The sequence below is a fragment of the Stenella coeruleoalba genome (genome assembly GCF_951394435.1).
Source record: "Stenella coeruleoalba genome assembly, chromosome: 15".
Taxonomy (NCBI): domain Eukaryota; kingdom Metazoa; phylum Chordata; class Mammalia; order Artiodactyla; family Delphinidae; genus Stenella; species Stenella coeruleoalba.
The window spans coordinates 49764194-49789618 of NC_137161.1; the positions used below are offsets into that span (position 1 = coordinate 49764194).

The window sequence follows — 25425 nt, forward strand, 5'->3', positions numbered from 1 at the left end:
CCAGGAAAGTCCCTGAAATGCTATTTTTACACTGCCATTTGTTCTAGAAGCCAAACTTACAGTGAGTGTGGGAATAAGTCTTTAAAATTCCCAGCAGAATGAGCACTCACTTTACAGAACAGCTGCAAGTCATCATCTTGGGAGCTGCAGTAGTGAGTCTGATCAAATTATTCAGGTGTAACTCTAAAAACAAAACTTTTTTCCAGAACAAAACAGGAGGTGTGTTTTTCAGAGTGACTGATTTCCCCAAGGAGGCTAAGAGCTAGAGGCTGAAATGGGACTGATGGAGCTTCTTTGAATGTGTTCCCTCCCACTCCGAGGTTGTCCAATTGCAGCCCGAGGTGGGAGTAAGGTGGAAGCAGAGCCACGTGCCCTGCACGCTGAACTGCTCATGCCCTGGGCTCTTCCCACACAGAGCGAGGCCTTATGAAAACCTGAGGGAAGAAAACTAGGACCCAGGATTCTGTGCAGACGGCCACGTTCTCTAAGAAAACTGTAGGGCTTTGCTCCAGTTCAGTGTTCAGGAAAGAAAGAAGGGGCACCCACCCAGGGCCTCCTGTTCCCAAACCAGAGAGCTGGCCATGCCCCATCCACAGCACACCTGCTGGCTACCTGCAAATCCCCTGACATTTCTCAACTGTTATTTTCATTGGGATTATGACAAAATTGCTGATTTTGGCACAATCCAAAAGGGGAAAAAAGGAAGAGAGCTGTCCGGTTACTGAAGATGAGCCAAATGTTCAATGGTGTCAACTTCCCAAATCTGGGTCCTGAACCAAGTGGTGGTGGCGGGGGCAAGGTTTCACCAGTGAAAACCGCTTAACAGCGCTTAAGCTGAAAGGCTGACGCTTACCACACTGTCCTGTGTAAACAGACCAGGGTGAGACCCACTCTCTCCATCCTGGAACAGTGCTTTTCACCAAATTAAAGCCTGGGACGCGCTGACGTAGTAAGACTTTCACGTAAGCCTCTCAACAAAACCACACACGCACGCTTGGAATGCAGGAAGAAGGGGCCCGGGCCACGGAGAGTCCAAAAGGTCCGAGGCCTGGAGAGGTCCGCTGCGTGACGAGAATCAGGTTTTGTTTCCTGTGTCACTGCTTTCATCCCTCAAGACTCCTGCCTTTCTTGAGGCAGATCAAAGAGCTCTTCCTCAGATGAAAGGAGATTTCTTGCCATCAAAAAATACAAAACCCAAGACACAGCACAAAGGCGACGGGTAGAAGGATATTGAACTAGCCAGGCCCCGATGAAGTGCCAAGTGCCTGGCGAGGGCCCAGTGACACCCCTGCCCCACGTTCTGCAGACCCACCCAAGCACTCGGCACAGAAGATGAAGAGGTCAGGTCAGAAGCTCTTTGCACCCACACTCCTCCTCCTGCTCAGCCTCCACGCCCGCAGCTGGGTGTCCTTGAAGCTCAGACCTCCAGACCGTCACGTCCCACCCTGCCTGCTCGACACCACCTCACAGATGGGCCCTCCTTTAAGGACTGTCTCCATGACCATGTGTGGGATCCAGGCATCCCTGGCCAGTGCCTCCTGCTGGGCAGCGGTGCAGAGAGCAGGTCAACCTTGGGCCTGGCCAGAGACAGGCCCCTACTTGGTGGCTTGACCTCCTACTATCCCCCCAGCCCCGAAAACCTCCACCCTCCCAAATCCCAGCACGCTGGGTCCCGGCCCCCAACCCAGACGGGGCCTGAACCTTGCCTGCAACCCGCTTCTGCCTAGCTGAGACCTCATCCCAGGGAAGGAATCGCCTTCCCACAAGGCAAGTCCCACAGCCTCGGGAGCCCTGTCGTGAACACAGGCTCCACGTGCCCAGCTCACGTCCCTTCACCTTTGATTTCCTTTATTAAAACTAACTTGTTAAAACTAACGTATTAAAAACAAACAAACAAAAAAAAATCCAAAAAACTAATGTATTTATCCTTCATTGAAAGCAAAAATGTTTAGTGAAGATAAATCGGAACCAGAGAGAAGAAGGAAGTGACCTGCTCACCCAGAGGTAAATCTGGTTAACCCCTTGGTCATGGATTTCAAAACAGATCTGCTAGATTTTTTTGAGACAGAATGGAATACAGGACACACTGCTTAACACATCATAAACACGGCTTCATTCATTAAACAGCACTGTGGTCACTGAATTCTATCATGCAGTAACCCAGAGCAGAGATGCACATTACTTAACCAGCTCCCCACCTAAGCCTCTGACACACCTCCGTTTCCAGCCCCAACACAGTGAGGAGCCCTGTCCCAGCTTGCCCGCACCTTCCCGGTCCTGCAGTAGGAACCCTGAGGGGAGCAGGCTGCTGGCAGGCGCATAACTGTGCTCCAGGGAGGTCGCAGCAACTCTCTTGCCCCGTGGTACCCAGCCCCCAACTCCCAACCTGTCCAGTCTTGAGAAAACACCAGACAAGCCCAATTTTGTCTGCAGTCCAGCTGTGGTGGCCAGTGCTGGGTCAGTAAGATGTCTATGAGGGGCTGGGCGAAGTGCCCCTGGGCTCTGAACCGACTTGGAAGCTACGTCGAGATCTTTTTCAAGGTGCTGTTGACACATTTCACCAGGACAAGCTGCCTGAAGAGGACAGACTCAGGGACTCTGCCTCAGACCACCTGGGAACAATGCATGGCCGTGGCCGCTGCCCATCCTGCTGCTGCCCGGGCCCAGGACAAGGAGAGCAGAGCCAGGCAGCCCATGGCCTTCGCTGTGCAGCTGCCGTTGCTGGGGGGAACTGACTGCGGAGGTTCCGCTCAGTGCTCTCCCGGGTCCGCACCAAGGCCAAGAGCATGGGCTGATGCCCGAGGAGGCCCCATGAGCCTCTCTACCCGCAATCGCCCAGACACCAGGGCGCACACACACTTGTTTCACAGACAATCAAAGGAAACAAGGACTCGGGTTTCTCAATGTGCGTGTGCACCACCAGCATGGCCTCCTGAGTGGGTGCCCGGAGCTGGCGTGAGGCTTCCCTCCAGGGGGCTGACCACCTGCCCGCCCCCGTGCCAAGTTGGGGGACCCAGAGTCCCCATCCCACATGCGGGCACCAAGCCGTGATCAAGTTCCTCTTGGGACTAGGTCTGCACACTGCAGGGAGGGGCACCAGTGCACAAGAAGATCCACGTCAGGAGTGGCAGGGATCTGGGCCAGGGAAGGACAAGGCCGGGGCAGCGGCTGGAGGAGCCCCCGGGGATGTGCAGGATGCTGGCGGCAGGGGAGCACGCAGCTCCAGGGGCCACATCCCACAGCAGGAACAGCCCATACAGAGGCCCATAAGGGTCAGTGGACATCACACAAATTTTACCCCTGAATCCTGTTTGTATGTCAATCTTCTAAATGCTCAAAAGACAGGCATTGAGGCTGCAAACAAATGGAAAACCCTGTCAAATGGACATTAATCTGAGATCAGCCAACATGTCCGTAATAAGTACAGGATCCTTCTTTAAAAGAGGTATAACATTCTTGGTAAGAGAAGGACACAGCCATCAAGAAGAGATTTGTCTGACACACTTGGGAGCCATTAATGGTACTAAAGCTGCATCGGTGTCTGTCTCCATTCAATGAACCCACACGGACAAGAGCTGCTATTGTAACAGCAACAAAGCATGGTTTCCTCGTTTAAAATTTCTGTTTTAAAATATCAAAGCATTTACAAAAGAAACTGGCACACAGCTGCTGCTCCAGAGCTAACCTAACAATGCCTCTCCCTGTTACTGTGCTGCCAAAGGTCAGGCTTGCCGACGCTGTGTTCCTCCCGCACCCGACAATGGGGCATTGCAGCCAGGAAGCTCCAGGGACACACACCAGACTCTGGAGGTTCCAGGCCAGCCAGTGGCTGCGATGGTGTCCAGTGAGACCAAGAGCCCTTCTCTGGCTCCTAAGTGCTTTTCAGGATTCAGGACACACAGGTGTTTACCTGGAAAGGAAGCAGCACTGGGGCAAGGTGAATAAAATCAGCCTGTTCACCTTGCCTCAGACAGGTGACTATTAATGCTGGAGAAGTAAAGAGAAGGACCCATCTCGCCAGATGCTTTTAGCTGTTTTATATAAATGTGATCAAGGAAAGGGCTTAAAAATGATCCTCCCTGAGAATACTGCTCCAGAACGCAATGGGGAGGAAGGCAGTGGAGACATGGATGCATCTCTGGCCTTACCCCCAGCACAACAAGGCACCTGCCCTGTGAACCACAAGGATCCCAGAGATGGGGAGAGGGACCAATCAGTCAGTGGTACCTAATCTGGCAGAGTTAACCTGCCCACCATCTCCAAATCCAAGGCCTCAAAAGCATGCACTCCAGGTGGTAACAGCACCCAAGGAGAAATCTCTATGAAGGGGGAGAAAGCACTGATAGATTATCTAATGTGTCTGATTCAGTAAAAAAAAAAAAAAAACAGTTATCGGGAGGGGTCAAGCAGTTGTGCTGTTGTATTTGGAACAAACTGCTGAATGAAACATGATCAGAGATGAAAAACAAAGCAAACCAAAAAAAGAAGAGGCAACTAGGGAATTCCCTGGTGGTCCAGTGGTTAGGATTCCATGCTTTCACTGCCCGGGTTTAATGCCTGGTCGGGGAACTGAGATCCTGTAAGCCGTGTGGCATGGCCAAAAAAAAAAAAAAGGAAGGAAAAAATGTGTTTTTTTTAAAAAAGAAGAGGCAACTATTAACTCCAGGAAAAACAAGGAGTTATCAGGGAATTCCCTGGTGGTCCAGTGGTTAAGACTCTGTGCTTCCACTGTAGGGGGTCCAGGTTCAATCCCTGGTTGGGGAACTAAGATCCCGTAAACTGCGTATCTCCCCCAAAAACAGTTATTAGAGGGACTTACCTGCTGGCGCAGTGGTTAAGAATCCACCTGCCAGTGCAGGGGACACGGGTTCAAGCCCTGGTCCAGGAAGATCCCACGTGCTGCGGAGCAACTAAGCCCGTGCACTGCAACTACTGAGCCTGTGCTCTAGAGCCCGCGAGCCACAACTACTGAGCCCACGTGCCACAACTACTGAAGCCCGCGTGCCTACAGCCTGTGCTCTGCAACTAGAGAAAAGCCTGTGCGCAGCAACGAAGACCCAACGCAGCCAAAAAAAAAAAGTTATTAGAAAAAAATCATTATACGTCTCTACCAGCTCAGCAATCAACAATATCACATAGTTGCAATAATGTAAAGACTGAATATTAATTTAATAAAAATTACATTTGTGACAGCTGAACTGAGATAGGTGAAGAGCATTAGAAGTGTGAGAGAGTAATAACAGGAAGTACACGGATAATGTCTAGAGGTGATACAGTAAGAATAATCTATATAAACATGTTAGTCAGAACTGCTTGAGGAGATGAAGGAGTTACCCTGCGAACAGGATGGGGTGAGTGCAGGTAAAAGAAGGTAAGCTGTTTTTGTTAGAAGCTGTGTAATACAACTTGAATTTCTAATCCACTCTCATGTCTAACTTAAAAAAAATAATAATTAAAAGAACAATCGGGTTTCCCTGCTGGCACAGTGGTTAAGAATCCGCCTGCCAATGCAGGGGACATGGGTTCGAGCCCTGGTCCAGGAAGATCCCACATGCTGTGGAGCAACTAAGCCTGTGTGCCACAACTACTGAGCCTGAGCTCTAGAGCCCGTGAGCCACAACTAACGAAGCCCATGCGCCTAGAGCCCGTGCTCTGCAACAAGAGAAGCCACCACAGTGAGAAGCCTGCGCACCGCAACGAAGAGTAGCCCCCGCTTGCTGCAACTAGAGAAAGCCAGTACACAGCAATGAAGACCCAATGCAGCCAAAAATAAATAAATAAAATTAAAAAAAAAAGAACAGTCTTTAGGCCATGTTATCTGGCCATAGTGTAATAAAATCAGAAACTGACTAACAAAAGATAACCTATAAAACCTTAAGCATTTGACACTCTTCTCTAAACAGCACTTGGGACAAAGAGGCATCAGCATCTGAAGGTTATAAAACTACACTGTCTGCCACTGTCGGGGACACTGGGGTCAGCTGCCAGGGTGGCCAGGGACACATTCAGAGGGGAGTGATCACCCCTCTCCATATTTTCATTTGCAGGTAAGGAGAATGGACAATTAATGAGTTAATCAACTCAAGATCTTAGAAAATATTAAACCCCTTCCTCCCAGAAGGAGGAAGCAACCTGTAAAAAGTAAAATTTAATGAGCCAGAACACATTTTTAAAAAATCTGATAAATAAAGCCAGTTCTTTGAAAGGACCCATATGGCTACTGTGATGTGGGGGGAGGGAGGAGCCAAACACGCACTTGGCATCACAGGAGAGTCGAGGCAGCACCACGGGTGGGGGAGTGGTGAGGCCAGGGCATGAACAGGAGGGCGGATGGCCAGCAGGCAGACCCTGGGCTGCAGGACTAACAGCAAGTCTCTGGAAAATGAGTGGTGATGAACCTGCCTTCAATGGCCAGGGTGCCAGCACCCAGGAGCCTCCACAGTCAACTGCAATGCTGTCATTATTAATTATACTGTGAACTGAACAGGCAATACTAGTCCAACATCTACACAATTTAATAAAAATAAAAGGCTATTTAGAATATTCCAGACAAAACACCCCCAAAAGGATTCAGGACTGGAAATATGAATCACAGCCACAAAATGCTTCTTTGGTATTCTAGAATTCTGCATTCTGTTTTAGAAGCAGAAACGGGTACTAGATGGGAAAAATTTAGAACAAGCAAAGTGTTAATAATCATGTGAACAAGAAAAAAGTCTTTAAAATATATTTTCTTTTAGGTTCCACTAAGTAATTTTCACTGGATATTACCAAGTGAAAAAAAGAGAAGGGCAGAAATGCATATACCATGGCCCGCCTGGTCTGTGCTTATGTGCAGATCCAATCAGGCTCCAGGGTAAGGAAGGCATGACCAGGTAGGTGGTTACCGTGGGGATGGCACCTTCAGTCTACCCCGGCTCCAGCCCCTCACCTGCTGCTCCTTCCCCTCCAGCAATGGACAGTGATCTCTGGGCAGCACGTCTCCTGCACTGCATTCCCCATGACCGGGAGGGGGATGGAGAGGAAAGAGCAAGGCCACACTGGCCCACACTAAGGAGGAGACTCAGACCAGAGGGGGCAGGCGGGTGCCGGGAGCCCCCAGCAGGAAGGGTCACCACTCACAGTGAGAATACTAATGGTGCCTGTTTCCCTCACTTTGGAAATGACCACCTTTGCTGGGTCACATGGCGGCCCTGAGAGTCACCTGATCCAGGCTCTCTGTCCTTTCTAAGAAGGACACGACAAGACATGAGATCAAGACCGACACTGCCTAGCAGAGCTCACATTCCAGGGGGTAGGTTGGAGGGCCAGGAAGGGGTCAGCAGGGACAGGCTCCCCGGAAGGGTCTGCAGCCTGGTGAGCTCACAGGACAGGGCGGCCACGGCTGCCTCTGATTACGGGAATAATTTAATCACAAGAAACTGCTTCATTGGACATGGGGCTGGAGGGAGAACTAGATGAACCATGAATTAAAGTGGAGGATATGAGAACCAGGCGAATCTTGGAGCCGGGGCCGGTGAGGGTCTGGAAACGGTTTGGTGGCCCTGCTGTGGCCAAGGCAGCTCTGAGCTACGAGGCTGGCTAATCGCTTCCTGCAGGCAGGCTCCACTCCAGCACCAATGGGTTTTAATAAAAACTTCCAATTGGGCCAGTAAACCCCTCATTAAGCTGTTTTCAAAGCATGAATTTAAGAGAGGTAAAGGTCACAGGGAGCATTTAATTTGCAACGGCTGCCGGGAGGTGCTGCTGTGACAGGGGACGTGGGGTCTGGGGGTGCAGGCTGCGTAAACATCTGACCTGCCCTCGGCCTGCCTGGAAACAGACTCAACACACAGGAGTGAGGGTGGCCCACTCGGCAAGAGCACAGCAGAGCAAGGCACCAAAGGTATGGCGGCAGGTGACAGATCTAAACACGGCCTGTCTGCTCGCGTCCTGTCCGCAGCCCAGGCTCTCCACGCCCCGCACAGGAGGCACGGCCCCACTACACAGCAGCTCCGCTGCCAGACACCTACCTGCCTAGGATGCTGCTCGCCTGCCCCGCCTCCCCGGCCTCACCCGCATGGGCCTCCGCAGCCTGGGCGTGTTTATTTTAAACGCTGCGATCCACTCCGTGCACCTGCCGAGAGGACCTGGTGTGCTCCCGGCTCACATGGCACACACAATTCGAGTGGTCAGCCCTCACCGTCTCTGTTGTGGTCCTGTTCCCTGACCCTGCAGTTCGAGGCGGGACCCCAACACTTGCCCAGTCCCAAGGAAGACTGTGCACTAGCTGACACAGTTTTCACGTTAGGCTAAATCAAAAATTCGTCCACTGAGCTTCTCAATAAAACCAAGGATCCCTAAATGTCCAATTCTTAGCCTGATGAGCCTACAGTAAAACAGTGAACACTTATCCTCAAAAGGAACATCCTGGGCATGGAGCCTTTCGGAATCCTTCCTTAAAATTCCCTCTTCCCCCTCCCTCCCCACCAGAGTTGAGAAATAGGGAAATATGTCCCTTAAGAGAAAACTCCTAAGGAGTGAATCAAACGCACTTATGCTGTGCCTGTCAGGACAGCAAGGCTCCTGACAGATGAATCTCAGTGCTGAAAAGTGGAGACAGGGATGAAGGTGCCTGGAGGTCACTTGCCTGGAGGTCACCTGCTGGGAGGTCATCCCTGAAGGTCACCTGGAGGCACCATCTGCACACACTGAGGTCCCTCAAGATAAAATCAAATCAAAGAAATTACAAAACATTCACTCCCAAGGCCTCAGGAGCCATGAAAGAAGGAGTGAGGCCTCAGGAAAGCACCAGCATCCCCATGTCTGTCTGTCTGTCTGTCTGTCTGCCTGGGCGTGAGGACCCTGGTAGATGGCCAAGAGCCGGAGCCGAGGAGATCCCGACCTGGGCTTGGCCAGCGTGCATCACCCATCCTCCAGTGGGTTGGCCTGTCCCTCTGGCGCTCTCGCCTGCCCAGGCCTGGGAGGGGCCTGCCTCTGAGCGTGGACTCTGCAGAAGCACTTGGAGGGAATCACAGTTCAGCCCGGAGAAAACGACTGAGGTGACCCTTCACTCACCCTGACCTGAGCACATGCGGGCAGAGGGGAGTCCCTTCCTGGAGCCCCCCTCCCTATGGCCCCGCCTGGAGCCCCACAGGACTCAGCCTTGGGCCAAGAGCAGCCTCATCCTGGGGGAAAAGACCAGAAAGCCCTTCCTGGAAGCCTCAGCTAAGCCAGGACTGCCAGATTCCTGCATAGTTTTCAAATGCACAGGGACCAGCATGAAGTTCGAAAAAGGCTCCCAGCCCCAAGCTCGCAAATATCAAAAAAGCACACTTCCTGCAGGGGAGCAGGAAGCAGGCCGCACTTACAGGGCACAGAATTTTAGACCTATTTTTTGAAGTAAAAGTTGCAACACTAGTGGCCTCCAAAGTGCACAGCAGAGAGTGCATGGTGGTGGGCACCACGGTCTCCTGTGTTCACACGGCCTCTCCTCACCCAGAGTCCCCTCGAACAGAACTGAAAACAAATGCTATGCGCTGCTTTGCCTCTTGTTGATGTAATAACTGTGAGACGGTCAAGGAATCCCATCTCCAGCTCCTGGTCTAGGCCACAAGCTCCAAGTCACCCGTCATACTTGTCACAGGAGGCCCTGTACGGCTGGTAAGGGAATGACCTTTAAGGAATGAAGCGCAAAGACAGTGACCTCTGATGCAGGGGGCATGCGCCTCAGAGGCCAGGCGGAGACGGTGAGGGGGGCAGCCCTGGACCCCGACTGCCTACCGTGCATGGAGGGAGAGGTCAGCATGGGAGCAGGAGGGGCGGGAGGGCACTGGGCTCCCATCCCACCCGACATGGATCTTGGTGCCCCGGGGAACCCCTGCTTCTGCTTCCTGAGCCTGGGAGGACCCTTGAGACGCGTCAACTGCTGAACCCGCTATGTCCCCAGGGCTGCCCAGAGGCCTCGGGGTCGAGACCAGCTGCGCGCTCAGCCTGCCTGATCACTCCCGGCCACGTGCCCAGAGCCCTGCGCCTCTACTGGCTCGGGAGCCTCTGGGGCTGCGCTGCTCACAGAGCACGGGTGGGACCTGAAGTCTCCCCACAGAGAACCAAGCAAAACCTGAGCCTGTGGGGCACCCAGGAAACTTGTGCTGCATGGGGTGTCCCCGGGGACGCCTGGGAGTGGAGAGCAGGCCTGCAGGACACTGCAGTCCTCATGCCACAAGTCCCTCCACCACCAGAAGGGTACAACCAATGACAATGTCCTGGGACACCCCGCTGGGTGCCCATCACCAGTATGAAAACAGATGTCAGCATATGAGGGCATGACAGATGGAGGCATGACAGTAGCATTAGTCCCCCATCTGGTGGAAGGCAGTGGATGAGGATGCAGGTCAAGGGCAAATGGGTTATCAGAGAGAGACGGTGCAACCACAGAGAACGAGAGACGCCAGCACGAGAAGCCAGGACACGTGCAAAGATACATACCCCAGATTACCTCTAACATGGTAGGCTATCCTAAGTGTCTGCCACTTACCAAATGAATACCTGAAAGACAGAAGGGGAAGAATGTATTAATTTAGGACGGCTTTACCAAAAACTTCTAATTTAAGCATCATTTCACCCCACTAAAGAAAGATTAACACAGTGTCTCCAAACAGAACGGGGACAAGTTACGGAGGTCACCACATTACTGAGGTACAAGGAAAAAGTGAGGGGAGACATGCACTCAGGTGACAGAGTAGAGCGGCAGCTGAGGGGATACCTGCCCTCAGGTGACTGAGTGGAGGAGACCTGTATTTGGGTGTCTGAGTGGAGGTGAAGGTTAGGGGAAAAGTCACCTCAGGTGTAAGAGTAGAGGTGAAGCTAAGGGGTGACCTATCCTGAGGAGTCTGAGTGGAGATGAAGCTGAGGGGAGACCTGGTCTCAGATGTTTGAGTAACATGAAGGTGCAGGGAGACCTGCCCTCAGGTGTCTGAGTGAAGGTGAAGGTGAGGGGAGACCTGACCTGAGGTTTCTGAGTGGAGATGAGGGTGAGAAGAGACCTGTCCTGAGGTATCTGAGTGGATATGAAGGTGAGCGGAGACCTGCCATCAGGTGACACAGTGGAGAGAAAGCTAAAGGGAGATACACCCTCAAGTTTCCAGGTGGAGGTGAAGGTGACGGAGACCTTCCCTCTAAGGTCTAAGTGGAGGTAAAGGTGAGCAGAGAACCTCCTACAGGTGTCTGAGTGGATGTGAAAATGAGGGTAGACCTGTGCAGAGGTGTGCGAGTGGAGGTGAAGCTGAGGGAAGACCTGTCCTCAGGTCCCTGAGTGGAGGTAAAGCTGAGGGGTGACCTGCATTCAGGTGTCTGAGTGAAGATAAATGTCAAGGGAGACCTGTCCTAGGTCTCTTAGTAAAGATGAGGTGAAGGAAGACCTGCACTCAGGTGTCTGAGTGGAGGTGAAGCTAAAGTGGAGACCTGTCCTGAGGTGTCTGTGTAGAGGTGAAGAAGAGGGGAGAGATGCACTGAGGTTTCTGAGTGGAGGTGAAACTGAAGGGGCACCTGCTCTCAGGCATCTGAGTGGAGATAAAAATGAGGGGAGACCAGCCATCAGCTCTCTGAGTGGAGGTGAAGCTGAAGGGAGTCCTGCCCTGAAGTGTCTGAGCAAAGATGAAGTTGAGGGGAGACATGCTCTGAGGTGTGAGTGGAGGTGAAGCTGAGGGGAGACCTGTCCTAGTTTACTGAACTTGGGGTGCACACCTTAGGTACCCAGGTAACTGTCATTGACAGTAGTGTTTCCTATTTGCCCCAATGTACAATCACACTACAGGGCCACGCCCACAACAGGGTATCAATAAACATGTTTGGAAAAGTAAATGTAATACTGTTCACCCTTGAACAATTTGGCATTTAGGCAGGCTATTCTGCAGTGGAGGTGTTTTTTAGATCGGCCCTCTCACTGCAGGTTGAGTGGTTTCCTCATAGGTTTTAGTGAGAAACCTGTGTAGAAGTGAACTCAACGCAATTCTGACCCATGTATTCAGAGGTCAACTGTACTTGGTTTTACTGCAGTTAATAATTTCCTTCAAACACCATGAAAATGTCCTACCCTAGAATCTTTAATTTCAAAGGACACCCCATTACCACGAGCACAGGTTATTAGAAAAGCAACCCTAAATGGAGGATGTGTCAGACATGCCTTCCCTGTGGAATCTGAGGGAGTTGGGGGTCTTCGCCCACAAGGGCTTCCAGGATGCACCCCTGGGGAGCACAAACGTGTATGGACCCCAGGTCATGGAAAGGAACCCCACAATGTAACACAAGTGGCCCTGGCTGGGATCGCAGTGGCTCCAGAACACATTCCTCACACCTGTGAATCCTCTGCCCGTCACTCTGCCCAAGTTAACACAACACCCAGCAGGAGGACCCGAGAATACAAAGGGACACAACTGTCTCTAACTGACTCTGCAAGTGATCATGAGTGAAAGGAGCAAGGCAGCGGTCCCAGCTACACTGTGGATGAGCCATGCAGCGCCTCCTCAGTGACGGCAGCTGCACAGGGAGGCCGCATAGGGTGACTCCATCTGTGTGAAGCAGCCAGAGCAGGCATGTCCGCACAGACAGGAAGCAAGAGCGGGTGCCAGGGGGTGAGGACGCAGGCCCAGGCTGATGAAATGTTTTAGAGGCAGATGGTGATTGTTCTTACACGTGTTAAATGGTTACATTTTATGGTTCGTAAATAAAGATGTTAAAAAAAAAAGTTGTCTGATTAAGGAGGTGTGAATGAAACAATACGAAGTCTGAGATTTGCTAGAAGCTCCCAAAGGGGAGGGAAGGGCAGGGTGCGGGGTCGCGAGGAGGGCGCCCTGACTGCCTGTTTCCCACACGAAGCAATTTCCCACCTGAGAAGGCAGGACACAGACCCTGCAGGCCAGGCAATAAAGAACATGGTGAGGCCAGGGCCCTTCCTCAGAGTAGGGGCGTTTTAACAATCCGACCCAGAGAGATGCTGGCTTCCTACAGGGAAAGCTGCACGGAGGAGCGAGGACAGAACGAGCATAGAACATGGGCCTGAGCGCTCTGCGTTACTCCTTCTGCTTCTGAGCAGGATTCTGAGTTTCCATAATAAAAACCTATAAACAGCCAGTGCACACACTGGCTAATGCGACAAATAAGTTTACCCAGTAAATTCTCCCAATAAACAACCTTGGTGAGCAGAGAAAAGGGAAGGGGCTGACTTTTTTTTTTTTTTTGTGGTACACGGGCCTCTCACTGTTGTTGCCTCTCCCGTTGCGGAGCACAGGCTCCGGACGCGCAGGCTCAGTGGCCATGGCTCACGGGCCTAGCCGCTCCGGGGCATGTGGGATCTTCCCGCACCGGGGCACGAACCCGTGTCCCCTGCATCAGCAGGCGGACTCTCAACCACTGTGCCACCAGGGAAGCCCGGGGCTGACTTTTAAAACCTCACAAACAATGGACGTTTTACATTTTCATCAGAACCAACTGGAAGAGACTGAAAGCTAACAGGACAGAGGAGGCCTGGCCTAGCTCCCACCCACAGCCTGGCCACCAGAACAGTGTCCCCGTGGACACCGGCGACGGGCTTGTGGCATCACTGTTGTCAAATTTGCTGAGGGCATTTGGAAATGCGTTCTCTCCTAACTTCACCTGTTTTGAATTTTAAATTTCAAGGCTGCTTGATATAAGATTTTTAAATATAGGCAGTTATATCTAATTACATGAAAAGTTAAAAAGTATTCATTAGACTTTTACAGCTTTTATTATATTTTTAACAGCTGGAACTTATTTTAGAAGAGATGGCTGTCCACAGAACTACTTTGGGGGATGGTCTGTTGTTTTGTTCTTTAAAGAAACTCAAGTCCTCCCTGGTCTAAGAGTTCCAGATTTTGCTCCCAAATGGTCTGTATTAACGCCTTACCTCCAACTGTCTGTTAGTGACAGGCCTTCCCCCATCAGAGGTGGCCCACAGCCCACCGACCACTCATCTCCACGGCAAGGAAGCAGAGAACCAAGAAGGGAGGGGTGTGTGTGCCAGGCCTCCTCGCGCCCATGTCTACAGCCCTCGGCCTTGAGCTACCCCAGCGACCTCTATGCAAGGCTCCTGTTTTACAGAAAGGCTCTGATTAGAAAACTAAAGCAGTTCCCAGCGATTTTTCACTTTGTAAGAAGGCATCATGGATAAATATTTTATTTTTATTTTATAAATTTTTAAAAAAGATTTATTTTATTTATTTTTGGCTGTGTTGGGTCTTTGTTGCTGTGCACGGGCTTTCTCTAGTTGCGGTGAGCAGGGGCTACTCTTCGTTGTGGTGCACGGGCTTCTCATTGTGGTGGCTTCTCTTGTTGCAGAGCACAGGCTCTAGGTGCCTGGGCTTCAGGAGTTGTGGCTCGCGGGCTCTGGAGTGCAGGCTCAGTAGTTGTGGCCGCACGGGCTTAGTTGTTCCGCAGCATGTGTGATCTTCCCGGACCAGGGCACGAACCCGTGTCCCCTGCAGTGGCAGGCGGATTCTTAACCACTGCGCCACCAGGGAAGCCCTGGATAAATATTTTAGATTGCTCTCCCCTGGCTGTGGAGGGGCAGCTGTGAATTTGTAGAATTCTCCCACTTTCTTGCCTGGCACAGAGTGCTTCTCGAAGGCCCACTCGGGAAGCAGGTGGATGGGAATTCATGATAAAGCATGTTCTTCCAAGCCGTGTCCGTGAGTGCTGCGTGGAGACGGCTGAACAGAAGCAGGGCAGGACAGAAAGGCCAGAGGGGGTGAAGCAGTGGCCCGACCGATGCAGCCAATGGGTGACTGCCCCCACCCCGCCCCCAGTCCAGGAACATGGTCTGTCTTGGGACCCGCCACATCTTGGCACCGTCTGAGAGAGCAGAGAAGGCCTGTGTCAGTGTCTGATGACCGTGGGCAGCGGTGAGCCACTCCTTCGACAAGGACATGGGGCTTCCCCAGGGAACAGGGCCCTGCTGCATGGCCACACGGCAGAAATGGCACCATGCTGCTACCCGGACCTTGCAAAACCGTAGCAGGAATTCATTTCTACACATCAAATCTATCTACACCCGTAAAAGCACCTGGGGCTACGGGCAGGGGCAGCCGTGGACATCAACTGCGTTTAAGGCCAAAATAAAGTTTTCATCCTCAACAGTCTGAAGGCGGCCGCTATGCAGGGGTCCCCTCTGCACCTCTGCAGCCCTCGGGCATCTGCTGCCGGCACTCTTTGAAGTTGATACTCTGTCCCTTCTGCCAGAGGAAAGTGCCAAGGCGGCTTCCTCTGCAGGAAGGGACCTCCGGAGCCCCCGACCTCGCTCCAAGTTTCTAGAGATAATCCTTTCTTCTTTGTGGGGGCCGGGAAGGTGGGAAGAGGAAAGGACGGCCACACGGCCATCCTTAAGAGCAACAAAGAAGCCCTTTAGGATTCCTGTCAAAGCAAAGCACAGATAACAGAACCAGAAATCCAACTTTTTGGGAAAGTTGATACTAACTGAAGAAACTGGAGAAGAAGGGACAACTCGGGCTTCCATTTGAGCAGGACAGCACTGGGCTGGTCCGTCTTCCGTGAGGTCACTCGCATTTCACGCAACAACAGTCACTGAGCTCTGGCTCTGTCTCTCTTCAGTGTCACTGACCCCAAGATGTTTCAATGCCTAGAGCAAGAGGACGGGCACCCAGGGCACCAATAAACATGCTCCAGTCCACGGCGACTTGGCCAATGACTGAGTAAACACGGGGATACCAGAGAGACCTGTGGGGAAGAGCCCACGTCACTGTGTGTGCCCCCCTCGAGGAGGGGCTGACACCACCACCCCCTCCATGTGTGGGCTGTGCTGTGATGACCTCCAATGAGGACACGGTGGAGACTTGGGACAGTGGAGACGCCTGATAGGCATGACCTCGGCCAGAGGTCAGGGCAACGTCCGCAGACAGGTCATGCTGAGGGCAGGGACTCCTGATCCGACGTGTCGACAACAGCACTTTACCTCTGGTCTTCCTCTCAAACCCATCACCACGACAACAATGAGAAAAACATCAGACAAATCCCGCCGGAGGGACATTCTACAAAACCCCTGATCGGTCCTCCTCAACACCGTCTAGGCGTCCAGAACAGGGGTGTCTGAGCCACAGTCCCAGCCCAAGGGGGCCCAAGGAGATGCGGCAAACAAGATTTCTGTGGGACCTGGATGGGGTCCCAGGATGGGAAGGACTGAGAAGAGGTGAATGAACAATAGTGTCAACACTGGCTTGTTAAGTGTGACAAATGCACCGTCTAATGTAGAGGATAATAACGGGAAACTGGGAGTGGGACACACAGGAACTCCGCACTGCTTCTGCAGTAATTCAGTAGGTCTCAAACTCTTCTAAAAATGAAGTCTGTGAAATTAAGAAAAGTCGAGGTAGCTGGGCAGCAACAACATCTGTACCTGTCAGGAGAGCTGCCTCCAACCCCGCAAACAGAACGCACAGAACGGCCGTCACCTCAAGGCCAGCCCAGCTCCCCTCCTGTGAGTGCAACACCCGGGGGCTCTGGCAACGGCCAAGGGAGGTGAACTCAAGTTCTGGCCAGAACAGGACAGACTCGCCCTGCATCTGATGTGCCTGGCCCAAAGCTCCTTGCTGCAGACCCAGCGCCTGGCCACCCCCCACCCCGTCCCGCCTGCCAGAGCTGCACCCTCTGCCAGCAAGGCCTCCTCTATGAAACCCAGACATGGAACCAAGAGTGTCACGGAGCTGGCCCTGGCTGTCTGCCCTTCGGGGACGACTATGACTCCTGCTGTCACCCAGTCCCCGGGCACCATTAAATCAGAACCTACTCCTGCCACGCTTGATTGAGACTCTGGGGGGCGGTGTGTGATCCCAAAGCCATGCGGCGCGGCCACACCTGTGTCCTTGGAAACTCTGGGCCCCCCGGGCCGGCCTTGCACCTCTCCTGAGGGACCTGCTGGCCTGGTGGGCTTCTTACTGCCCGCTCTCGGTGGCAGCACTGTCCTCAGGGAGGCCCCCAAATGTCCAGCCCCTGGGCGCCAAGCCTCTGCCTCACTTCCTGTCTTGAAGAACCGTCTGGCGTCGTCTCCTTCCCATGTCCAGAAGACATGACAGGTGTCAGGAAGGTGCACCCCTGCTGCCTGCTGCACCCTCTCTCAGAGTTTCTCAACCAACCCAGACAGAACAGAACCACAGCCTAAGGAAACACCACGACGGCAGTGCATCTGCTCCTCCTTCTCCTCCCTCTGGCCAGCAAAGTCCAAGGACTCCCTCACCCACCCCGTAGCTCCGACCCACCTGGCCCGCTTTGTGAGTCTGTGGCACCTTGACCCTATGGGGCCCCCTCCTACGGGCCGTGGGAGTCGTTCCCATTCCCTGAAAGGAGCCTGACAGTAGCCCTGGTCTAGAGGCAACAGGGCCCAGCTTCCAAGGCCTGAAAACCCAAAACCATGCCTGCCCTGCTCTTCAAGACGAGGTGGGGCAGGTGGGGAGGGCGGTTGTGGTCCTCGCCTTAGATCTGCCCACATGTGAAAGTATCGCCTTCTAACTGCCGGGCCTGGAACAGCAGAAACCCAGAGGAAGCTGGCACGTGTCCCTGACAAACCACAGGGCATGTGAGGAGCAGAGCTGACAGCCACTATGGACTCAGGGCCACACTGGTGCTGGCAGCAGAGGAAGGTTTCGGAGATACCCTGCAGGTGAAATCAGGAGGATGTGGAGGTTGGTGAAACATGGGGGAAGCAGGAAGACTCACAAACAAGTCCCAGATCTCCCCAGGATCCCACCTGGGGGACAGGCTGAGTGTGGACATGCTGATTTGTGGAGCTAGGGACACAGCTAAGTCAACAACACAGCCCAGGTGTCTATGGGGCCAGGGCTGGGTCTCAGCATGGCCATGGCTGGCCCCAAGCCTACCCATGCACTGCGCTGCCTCCAGGGTGCAGCTCCAGGAGAGGACCCCAGAGAGCTGGACCCTCACCCAGGGGCAGACCACCCCAGCTGGCCCTGTCTTGGTTCCCTTGTTTCTGCTGCAAGGTGGGAACACTGTGATCCTGCTCTCCCTCCTGCCACCACTAGACAAGCAGTTGATAACACCAGTCTTTTCTGGCTCCTCTGAAAGTATTGCTTCCCGAGTCTGAGGACCTGGGTCATCACCCTACAAAGCACTAACTGCATGACTAAAGCCACTCTCCCCAAAATGAAGATCTCTGACCATTGCCGCCATGAATTGGATTCATCAGGTTCCTGCTAGCCTCACCACGCATGTACTAGGACCATGTCAGGAGGGCGGGAGAAGGGCGGGCACGATCCCAGGATCCCAGAACGAGCAGGCTGTCTGGAAGGCTGCCTGACTCCGCCCAAGATATCGACATGGGGCCCCACCAGCCTCACTTGGCAGCAACGCTGCATCCCATGTCTGCTGAAGACGTTCATTTCCAACGCTGGGACTTCATCACAGATGCCAGTTGGGGTCAGCAGGAGCAGAGGGGACACCCACTTAAGAGAAGGAAGTGAGCAAGGCTTCAAGTGAAGCAGTGGCCATAGTGCACACAAGCCAGACTGGGCAGGCGCCGAGCCACCACCATGGGACCCCAGGGCAGGGGCCTCGGTGCCGGCCAAGATGTGCCCCGTGCACCTGCCTGGTGTCTCCTTGCCCCATGTGGGCTTCCTGTCCCCACTGCAGGCCACCAGCTGGATGACACTTGAAAGACATCCAATCAACAGTGTCCATTATCTGAGGATCTCACCCCAAACAAATATCCTTCTCCCTCAACTTAGAATAAATGGGACGTGAAAGAACAGAGTGTGTCTAACTCTCATGCTGGGGCATCAAGAAAAGGAAAGCCCAATTTCCATTTAAGGGGTCCTCACTCTCCCAGTAAGTTTCCAGCATCACTCTGACAACCTGGAAACTATCATCCATTCAGGAGCCCCGAGTCAAGGTGACCTGAGACACCTTCCAGATCGAGTGGCCTGCCCAGCCTCACCTGGGGCCCCACACGTGGGCCACAGCAAGCAGCCTGCAGTTCCGCTGGGAACACAGATGTTCGGCATCAAGAATGTGGTAAATAATCCACTGGTCTCCACTGACAGGTTTTTGTCTTGTTTTGTTTTGTTTTACATTTTTCACCTAAAACATCTTGTGTCATTTTTTATTAAAATAAATTTGTTTTATCTTTGGCTGTGTTGGGTCTTTGTTGCTGCATGCGGGCTTTCTCTAGTTGCAGGGAGTTGGGGTTACTCTTCATTGCAGTGCGCGGGCTTCTCATTGCAGTGGCTTCTCTTGTTGTGGAGCAGAGGCTCTAGGTGCGTGTGCTTCAGTAATTGTGGCTCGTGGGCTCTAGAGTGCAGGCTCAGTAGTTGTGGCGCATGGGCTTAACTGCTCCGCGGCATGTGGGATCTTCCTAGACCAGGGCTCGAACCCATGTCCTCTGAATTGGCAGGTGGATTCTTAACCACTGCGCCATGAGGGAAGACCTCATGTGTCATTTCTGAGAAAACAGTTTTATTTTATTTTCCTTGAGTGAGCTTAAATTAATTCAAATCACATTTTTAAACACATCCAAGTGGAAGGGAGCAGAACATCTTTTTCACTGAAAAAATACAAGACTCTATTTTTGGCCATGTGTACTCAGACCAGTTTTCAAAAATCTTCCTGACCAACACATTCTAGATGTGACTAGAAATTACTGTTTAAAATTGACAGTGGAGGGGCTTCCCTGGTGGCATGGTGGTTAAGAATCTGCATGCCAATGCAGGGGACACAGGTTCGAGCCCTGGTCTGGGAAGATCCCACACGCTGCCGAGCAAGTAAGCCCGTGTACCACAACTAATGAGCCTGCGCTCTAGAGCACACGAGCACAACTACTGAAGCTCGCACGCCTAGAGCTCGTGCTCCACAACAAGAGAAGCCACTGCAGTGAGAAGCCCATGCACCACAACAAAGAGTAGCCCACACTTGCCGCAACTAAAGAAAGCCCACGCACAGCAACAAAGACCCAACACAGCCAAAAATAAAATAAACAAATTTATTAAAAAACAAAACAAAACAAAACTGACAGTGGAGGGACTTCCCTGGTGGCACGGTGGTTAAGAATCTGCCTGCCGACGCATGGTACACAGGTTCAATCCCTGGTCTGGGAGGATTCCACATGCCGCAGAGCAACTAAGCCCATGCGCCATAACTACTGAGCCTGCGCTCTAGAGCCCGTGAGCCACAACTACAGAGCCCGTGTGCCACAACCACTGAAGTCCATGCACCCTAGAGCCCACGTGCCGCAACTGCTGAAGCCCGCATGCCTAAAGCCACTGCAATGAGAAGCCCGTGCACTGCAACAAAGAGTAGCCCCTGCTCGCCACCACTAGAGAAAGCCCATAAGCAGCAACGAAGACCCAATGCAGCCAAAAATAAATTAAAAGAGAAAAGAGGGCTTCCCTGGTGGCGCAGTGGTTGAGAGTCCGCCTGCGATGCAGGGGACACGGGTTTGTGTCCTGGTCCGGGAAGATCCCACATGCCGCGGAGCGGCTGGGCCCGTGAGCCATGGCCACTGAGCCTGCGCGTCCGGAGCCTGTGCTCCGCAACGGGAGAGGCCACAACAGTGAGAGGCCTGCGTACCGCAAAGAAAAAAAAAAAAAGAAAAAAACCCCAAACTGACAGTGGATACAATTTTCCCGGTCGCTGGGTGAGGTACAGTATGGCCCGAGCCCCGTGTTACAGACAGGTGCATCCTCTGAGCAGGACACTGGAGCCAGGCATTGCGCTCCCCCTCTCTGTAACTCCAGCTGTTAAAACGGGGCAAACGTACCCAGAATTCTCCCTCCTCTGACATGCGCTAAATCACACGTGCCAAGAAACAGCAGCCTTTTACACATCACAGACAACCCCAGCCAGAGTCCTCTTGTGCTGTAAACATCCACTGACCAGAGAGACTAGAGGCAGGCAGTGAATGCCTGTGGCCACCGAGGAGGTCAGACAGCCCGAGGTGGCAGCACCCGTGAATCCCAGGTGGGGAGAAGCAGACAGGAATGAAGGACGCTTCCCTCGCCTCACAGCAGCCTGACGGGCACGAGGCACATTCCACCTACCGGGAGCCAGCCCCTATTTCTACCCTCACTGCTTGGGCCTTCAGAAAAGAAAATGCCATAAATCAGATGTAAATATCATTTGTCTAGGAACCCACACAGTTTCTGTATGGAACTGGACACAGGATGCACCACCACAGTACGATGTTGCCACCCACTTGGTGACCCCTGCAAAACCTGGTAGCCGACGCCCATCACTGTTTCTTCTGATCCACGCAGCCCACGCCACAACACCAGGGCACTGAAGTTTCCCAAAGTCTCTGAATAAATTCTGGCTCTGACTACGAGGGTGTTAGCTGGTCAATAGTTCAATATCAACATGAAGGCCCCGGGAGCAGGGAGGGGAGCCAGGGTGACTGAGATGTCAGCCTTCTTTTCCGTAGACTGGATGGGGAGAGGTGTCTTCAGCTCACACACTGAGTGTCACTCACACTTGCTCGGGGACCAGGGCCAGACGACAGGAGCTGGGAGGGGACCTCTGATGGCTCACGAGCTGAGTGAGTGACACTGAAGGAGTCCGGCGTCTGGGTTAAAACCCATTCATGTCATGGTCCAGGACCTAGCCAGCCCCTTTGACCTGGGCCAGCAGCCAAGAATGTCAGGCCACCGAATGAACCTTTCCTCCCAGAAAACAAAGGCTCTGGTGGGAACATGGCAGGAGGAGGCCCACAGGTGCTTAACCTCCTGCTCCTCTACACAGACACCACCCCTCCTCCACTTCCTGCTCATGCACGCAGACACCACCCCCTTGTCTACTTCCTCCATGTCTACACAGACACCCACCCCAACCCCAGAGCTTTCTCTCAAGGCTTCACCTTCTCTTACAGAGTCCTCTGTGCTTCCTCTGGTAGGTGATTCTTCCCCAGGGCCGGAGCCCAGAACTTGAAGAAGAGCAGTACCCCCTCCTCCACTGTCAAACATGGCACAGCACTTCATGGCCCTCAATTTTCCTCCAAGCCTATCCAAGCGACACGCTGCACTGATGCCCCCGTCGTGTTCCCATGTGACTCTCCCTCCATGGAGCCCAACGCTGCCTCTGACCTGTCCGGCACTGGAGCCTATTCCCCCCAGCAGGGCTGGCCTGAACTGTGACCACTGGCACCAGTTCCTCTCAAACAAGGAAGGAGCAGGTGGGAGCAGGAGCAGAGGAGTAAGCCTCCAAATCAAGCCCCACCACCAGAGTGCTCCCAGCAGCCCACCCAGCAGCTTCCACCTCCATCTCATGGCCCCCCAGCACAAGAGGCTGGCAATGCTATCTCAGGTGTGGCCATGACACTCCTAACAGAATCCCAATTACACCCAAATAAGGAAGCTCCCGGATTTTGGTTGAATGCGACCAGCAGGGTCTACCACAGCCTAATTAAAAGGGTGACATTTTCCAAATTAACGTAAGAAGTAAGCTCATTTGCTTGCTCCTGTTACTAGGAGGCCTCGTTGGGCTCTGAGGGGTAACACCCCTGAACCCTGAGTTACCACGTGCCTGCATTATAGGTGCCCCATCCTTCCCTCTTACCAGATCTGCCCCACGTTGACCAGGGACATGTAGAGGACCCAGAGAGCAGCCATGAGAACCATATTGGCACAGCCGGAGACCAGGATGAAAGAGGAGATGCCCAGCCCGAGAAGAGCCAGCGCGTCCAGGTTGAAGTCCATGTGAGACCAGTCCAGCAGCCAGAGGACGGTGGGGGCATAGCTCACGGTCTCCCAGCTGACTTGCCCACGGAAGTGCTGCTGCACACTCCTCAGGTACACTCTGCAGGGCAGCAGTCCCCTGTCTCCAATCAGCTGCTTGTTCTGATGGAAGGCCACCAAGAATGCCACAACTGGAAGGAAAAGAAGACAAAAGGAACATGAACAGGAACACAGCCCTCTGTAGATACTTTTCAGACGTGCAGGGCCTCGGCTAGGCAAGAAGATGAGGCAGAGTCTGACCAGTGGTTTGGAATCAAAGCGTGGACTCAAGGGTATTTCACAAAATCTTGGGGGAGATATTAGAAGATCCAACCTGGAGAAGTCATAATGTATGTGTATATGTATACATAGCTATGTGTGTTGTATCTACTTATACACAACGTATACGTATATATAAAATAAACACACATTTATATAAAATATGTGCCTGATTACATAAAATGGTTAGTTAACTATCCCAGAATGAACTTTGCTTAAAGAAAATTTACAGTAAAACACTCATGTTAGAAAATAGAAAGGCCTCAAATCTAAACTTCTACTTTAAGAAATCAGAAAAAAGAGTAAATTATATATAAAACAAGCATCACAAAAGACATTTTTAAAAAGAGGTGAAATCAATGAAATTGAGAACAGGGAAAAACACAGAGAAAATCAATAAAACCAAAAGTTGGTTCTTCGATAAAATCAATGTAACTGTTAGAACTCTAGTCAGATTAACCAAGGAAAGAAGACACCAATATCAGGGATCAAAACAGAACACTGCTACAGATCCCACAGGTGTAAAAAGATAATACAGGAATACTACACATCTCTCTAAGATCTTGAGTTTGACAACTTAGATGAAATAGGAGAATTAGTTGAAGGACGCAAACTACCAAAACTCACAAAAGAAGAAATAAAGATAATACATCACAACCAGCCAACTTCATCTCAGAAATGCAAGGCTGGTTCAACCCTCAAAAAACTATCCATGGGCGGAGATCACCTTCCTCCCCACAGATACATCAGAAATACATCTACACGTGGAACAACTCCTACAGAACACCCACTGAACGCTGGCAGAAGACCTCAGACCTCCCAAAAGGCAAGAAACTCCCCATGTACCTGGGTAGGGCAAAAGAAAAAAGAATAAACAGAAACAAAAGAATAGGGATGGGACCTGCACCAGTGGGAAGGAGGAAAGGTTTCCACACACTAGGAAGCCCCTTTGCGGGCGGAGACTGTGGGTGGCGGAGGGGGGAAGCTTCGGAGCCGCGGAGGAGAGCACAGCAACAGGGGTGCAGAGGGCAAAGCGGAGAGATTCCCGCACAAAGGATCAGTGCCGACCGGCACTCACCAGCCCGAGAGAGCGGCTTGTCTGCTCACCCGCCGGGGCGGGCAGGGGCTGGGAGCTGAGGGGATGGCAGGGAGAGGACTGTCGGCGTGAACAGAGCCTGAAGGGGTTAGTGCACCACCGCTAGCCGGGAGGGAGTCCGGGGAAAAGTCTGGACCTGCCGAAGAGGCAAGAGACTTTTTCTTCCCTCTTTGTTTCCTGGCGCGCGAGGAGAGGGGATTAAGAGCGCTGCTTAAAGGAGCTCCAGAGACGGGCGCGAGCCGCGGCTAACAGTGCGGACCCCAGAGACGGTCATGAGACGCTAAGGCTGCTGCTGCCACCACCAAGAAGCCTGTGTGCGAGCACAGGTCACTATCCACACCTCCCTTCCGGGGAGCCTGTGCAGCCCGCCGCTGCCAGGGTGCCGGGATCCAGGGACAACTTCTCCAGGAGAACACACGGCACGCCTCAGGCTGGTGCAACGTCCTGCTGGCCTATGCCGCCGCAGGCTCGTCCCGCACTCCATGCCCCTCCCTCCCCCGAGCCTGAGTGAGCCAAGGCTCCGGAATCAGCAGCTCCTTTAACCCCGTCCTGTCTGAGCGAAGAACAGACGCCCTCTGGCGACATACACGCAGAGGCGGGGCCAAATCCAAAGCTGAGCCCCAGGAGCCGTGCGAACAAAGAAGAGAAAGGGAAATTTCTCCCAGCAGCCTCAGGAGCAGCGGATTAAAGCTCCACAAGCAACTTGATGTACCCTGCATCGGTGGAATACCTAAATAGACAACAAATCATCCAAAATTGAGGAGGTGAACTTTGAGAGCAAGATTTATTATTTTTTCCCTTTTTTCTCTTTTTGTGAGTGTGTACGTGTATGCTTCTGTGTGAGATTTTGTCTGTATAGTTTTCCTTTCACCATTTGTCCTAGGGTTCTGTCCATCCGTTCTTTTTTTTTTTACTTAAAAAAATTTTTTTTGCTTAATAATTATTTTTTATTTTAATAACTTTATTTTATCTTACTTCATTTTATCTTCTTTTCTTTCTTTCTCTCTCTCTCTCTCTCTCTCTCTCTCTCTCACCCTCCCTCCCTCCCTCCCTCTCTCTCTCTCTCTTTCTTTCTACTTTTTCTCCCTTCTATTCTGAGCCGTGTGGATGAAAGGCTCTTGGTGCTGCAGCCAGGAGTCAGTGCTGTGCCTCTGAGGTGGGAGAGCCAACTTCAGGACACTGGTCCACAAGAGACCTCCCAGCAATATCAAATGGCAAAAATCTCCCAGAGATCTCCATCTCAACACCAACGCCCAGCTTCACTCAACGACCAGCAAGCTACAGTGCTGGACACCCTATGACAAACAACTAGCAAGACAGGAACACAAC

The 25425-nt window shown here is 52.4% G+C and overlaps 1 protein-coding gene across 2 annotated transcripts in view; it reads right to left on the minus strand.

The window, feature by feature from the left end:
• Positions 1 to 25425, minus strand: part of LMF1 (lipase maturation factor 1) — a 96387-nt gene that overhangs the window by 49960 nt on the left and 21002 nt on the right. Inside the window, exon 2 of one of the 2 annotated variants that reach the window (XM_079945599.1) lies at positions 22564 to 22873. In XM_079945599.1, the coding sequence (XP_079801725.1) occupies positions 22564 to 22873 (310 nt within the window). Of the gene's footprint in view, positions 1 to 22563; positions 22874 to 25425 lie in introns of those variants that run through there. The other variant, XM_079945598.1, reaches the window with a different exon arrangement.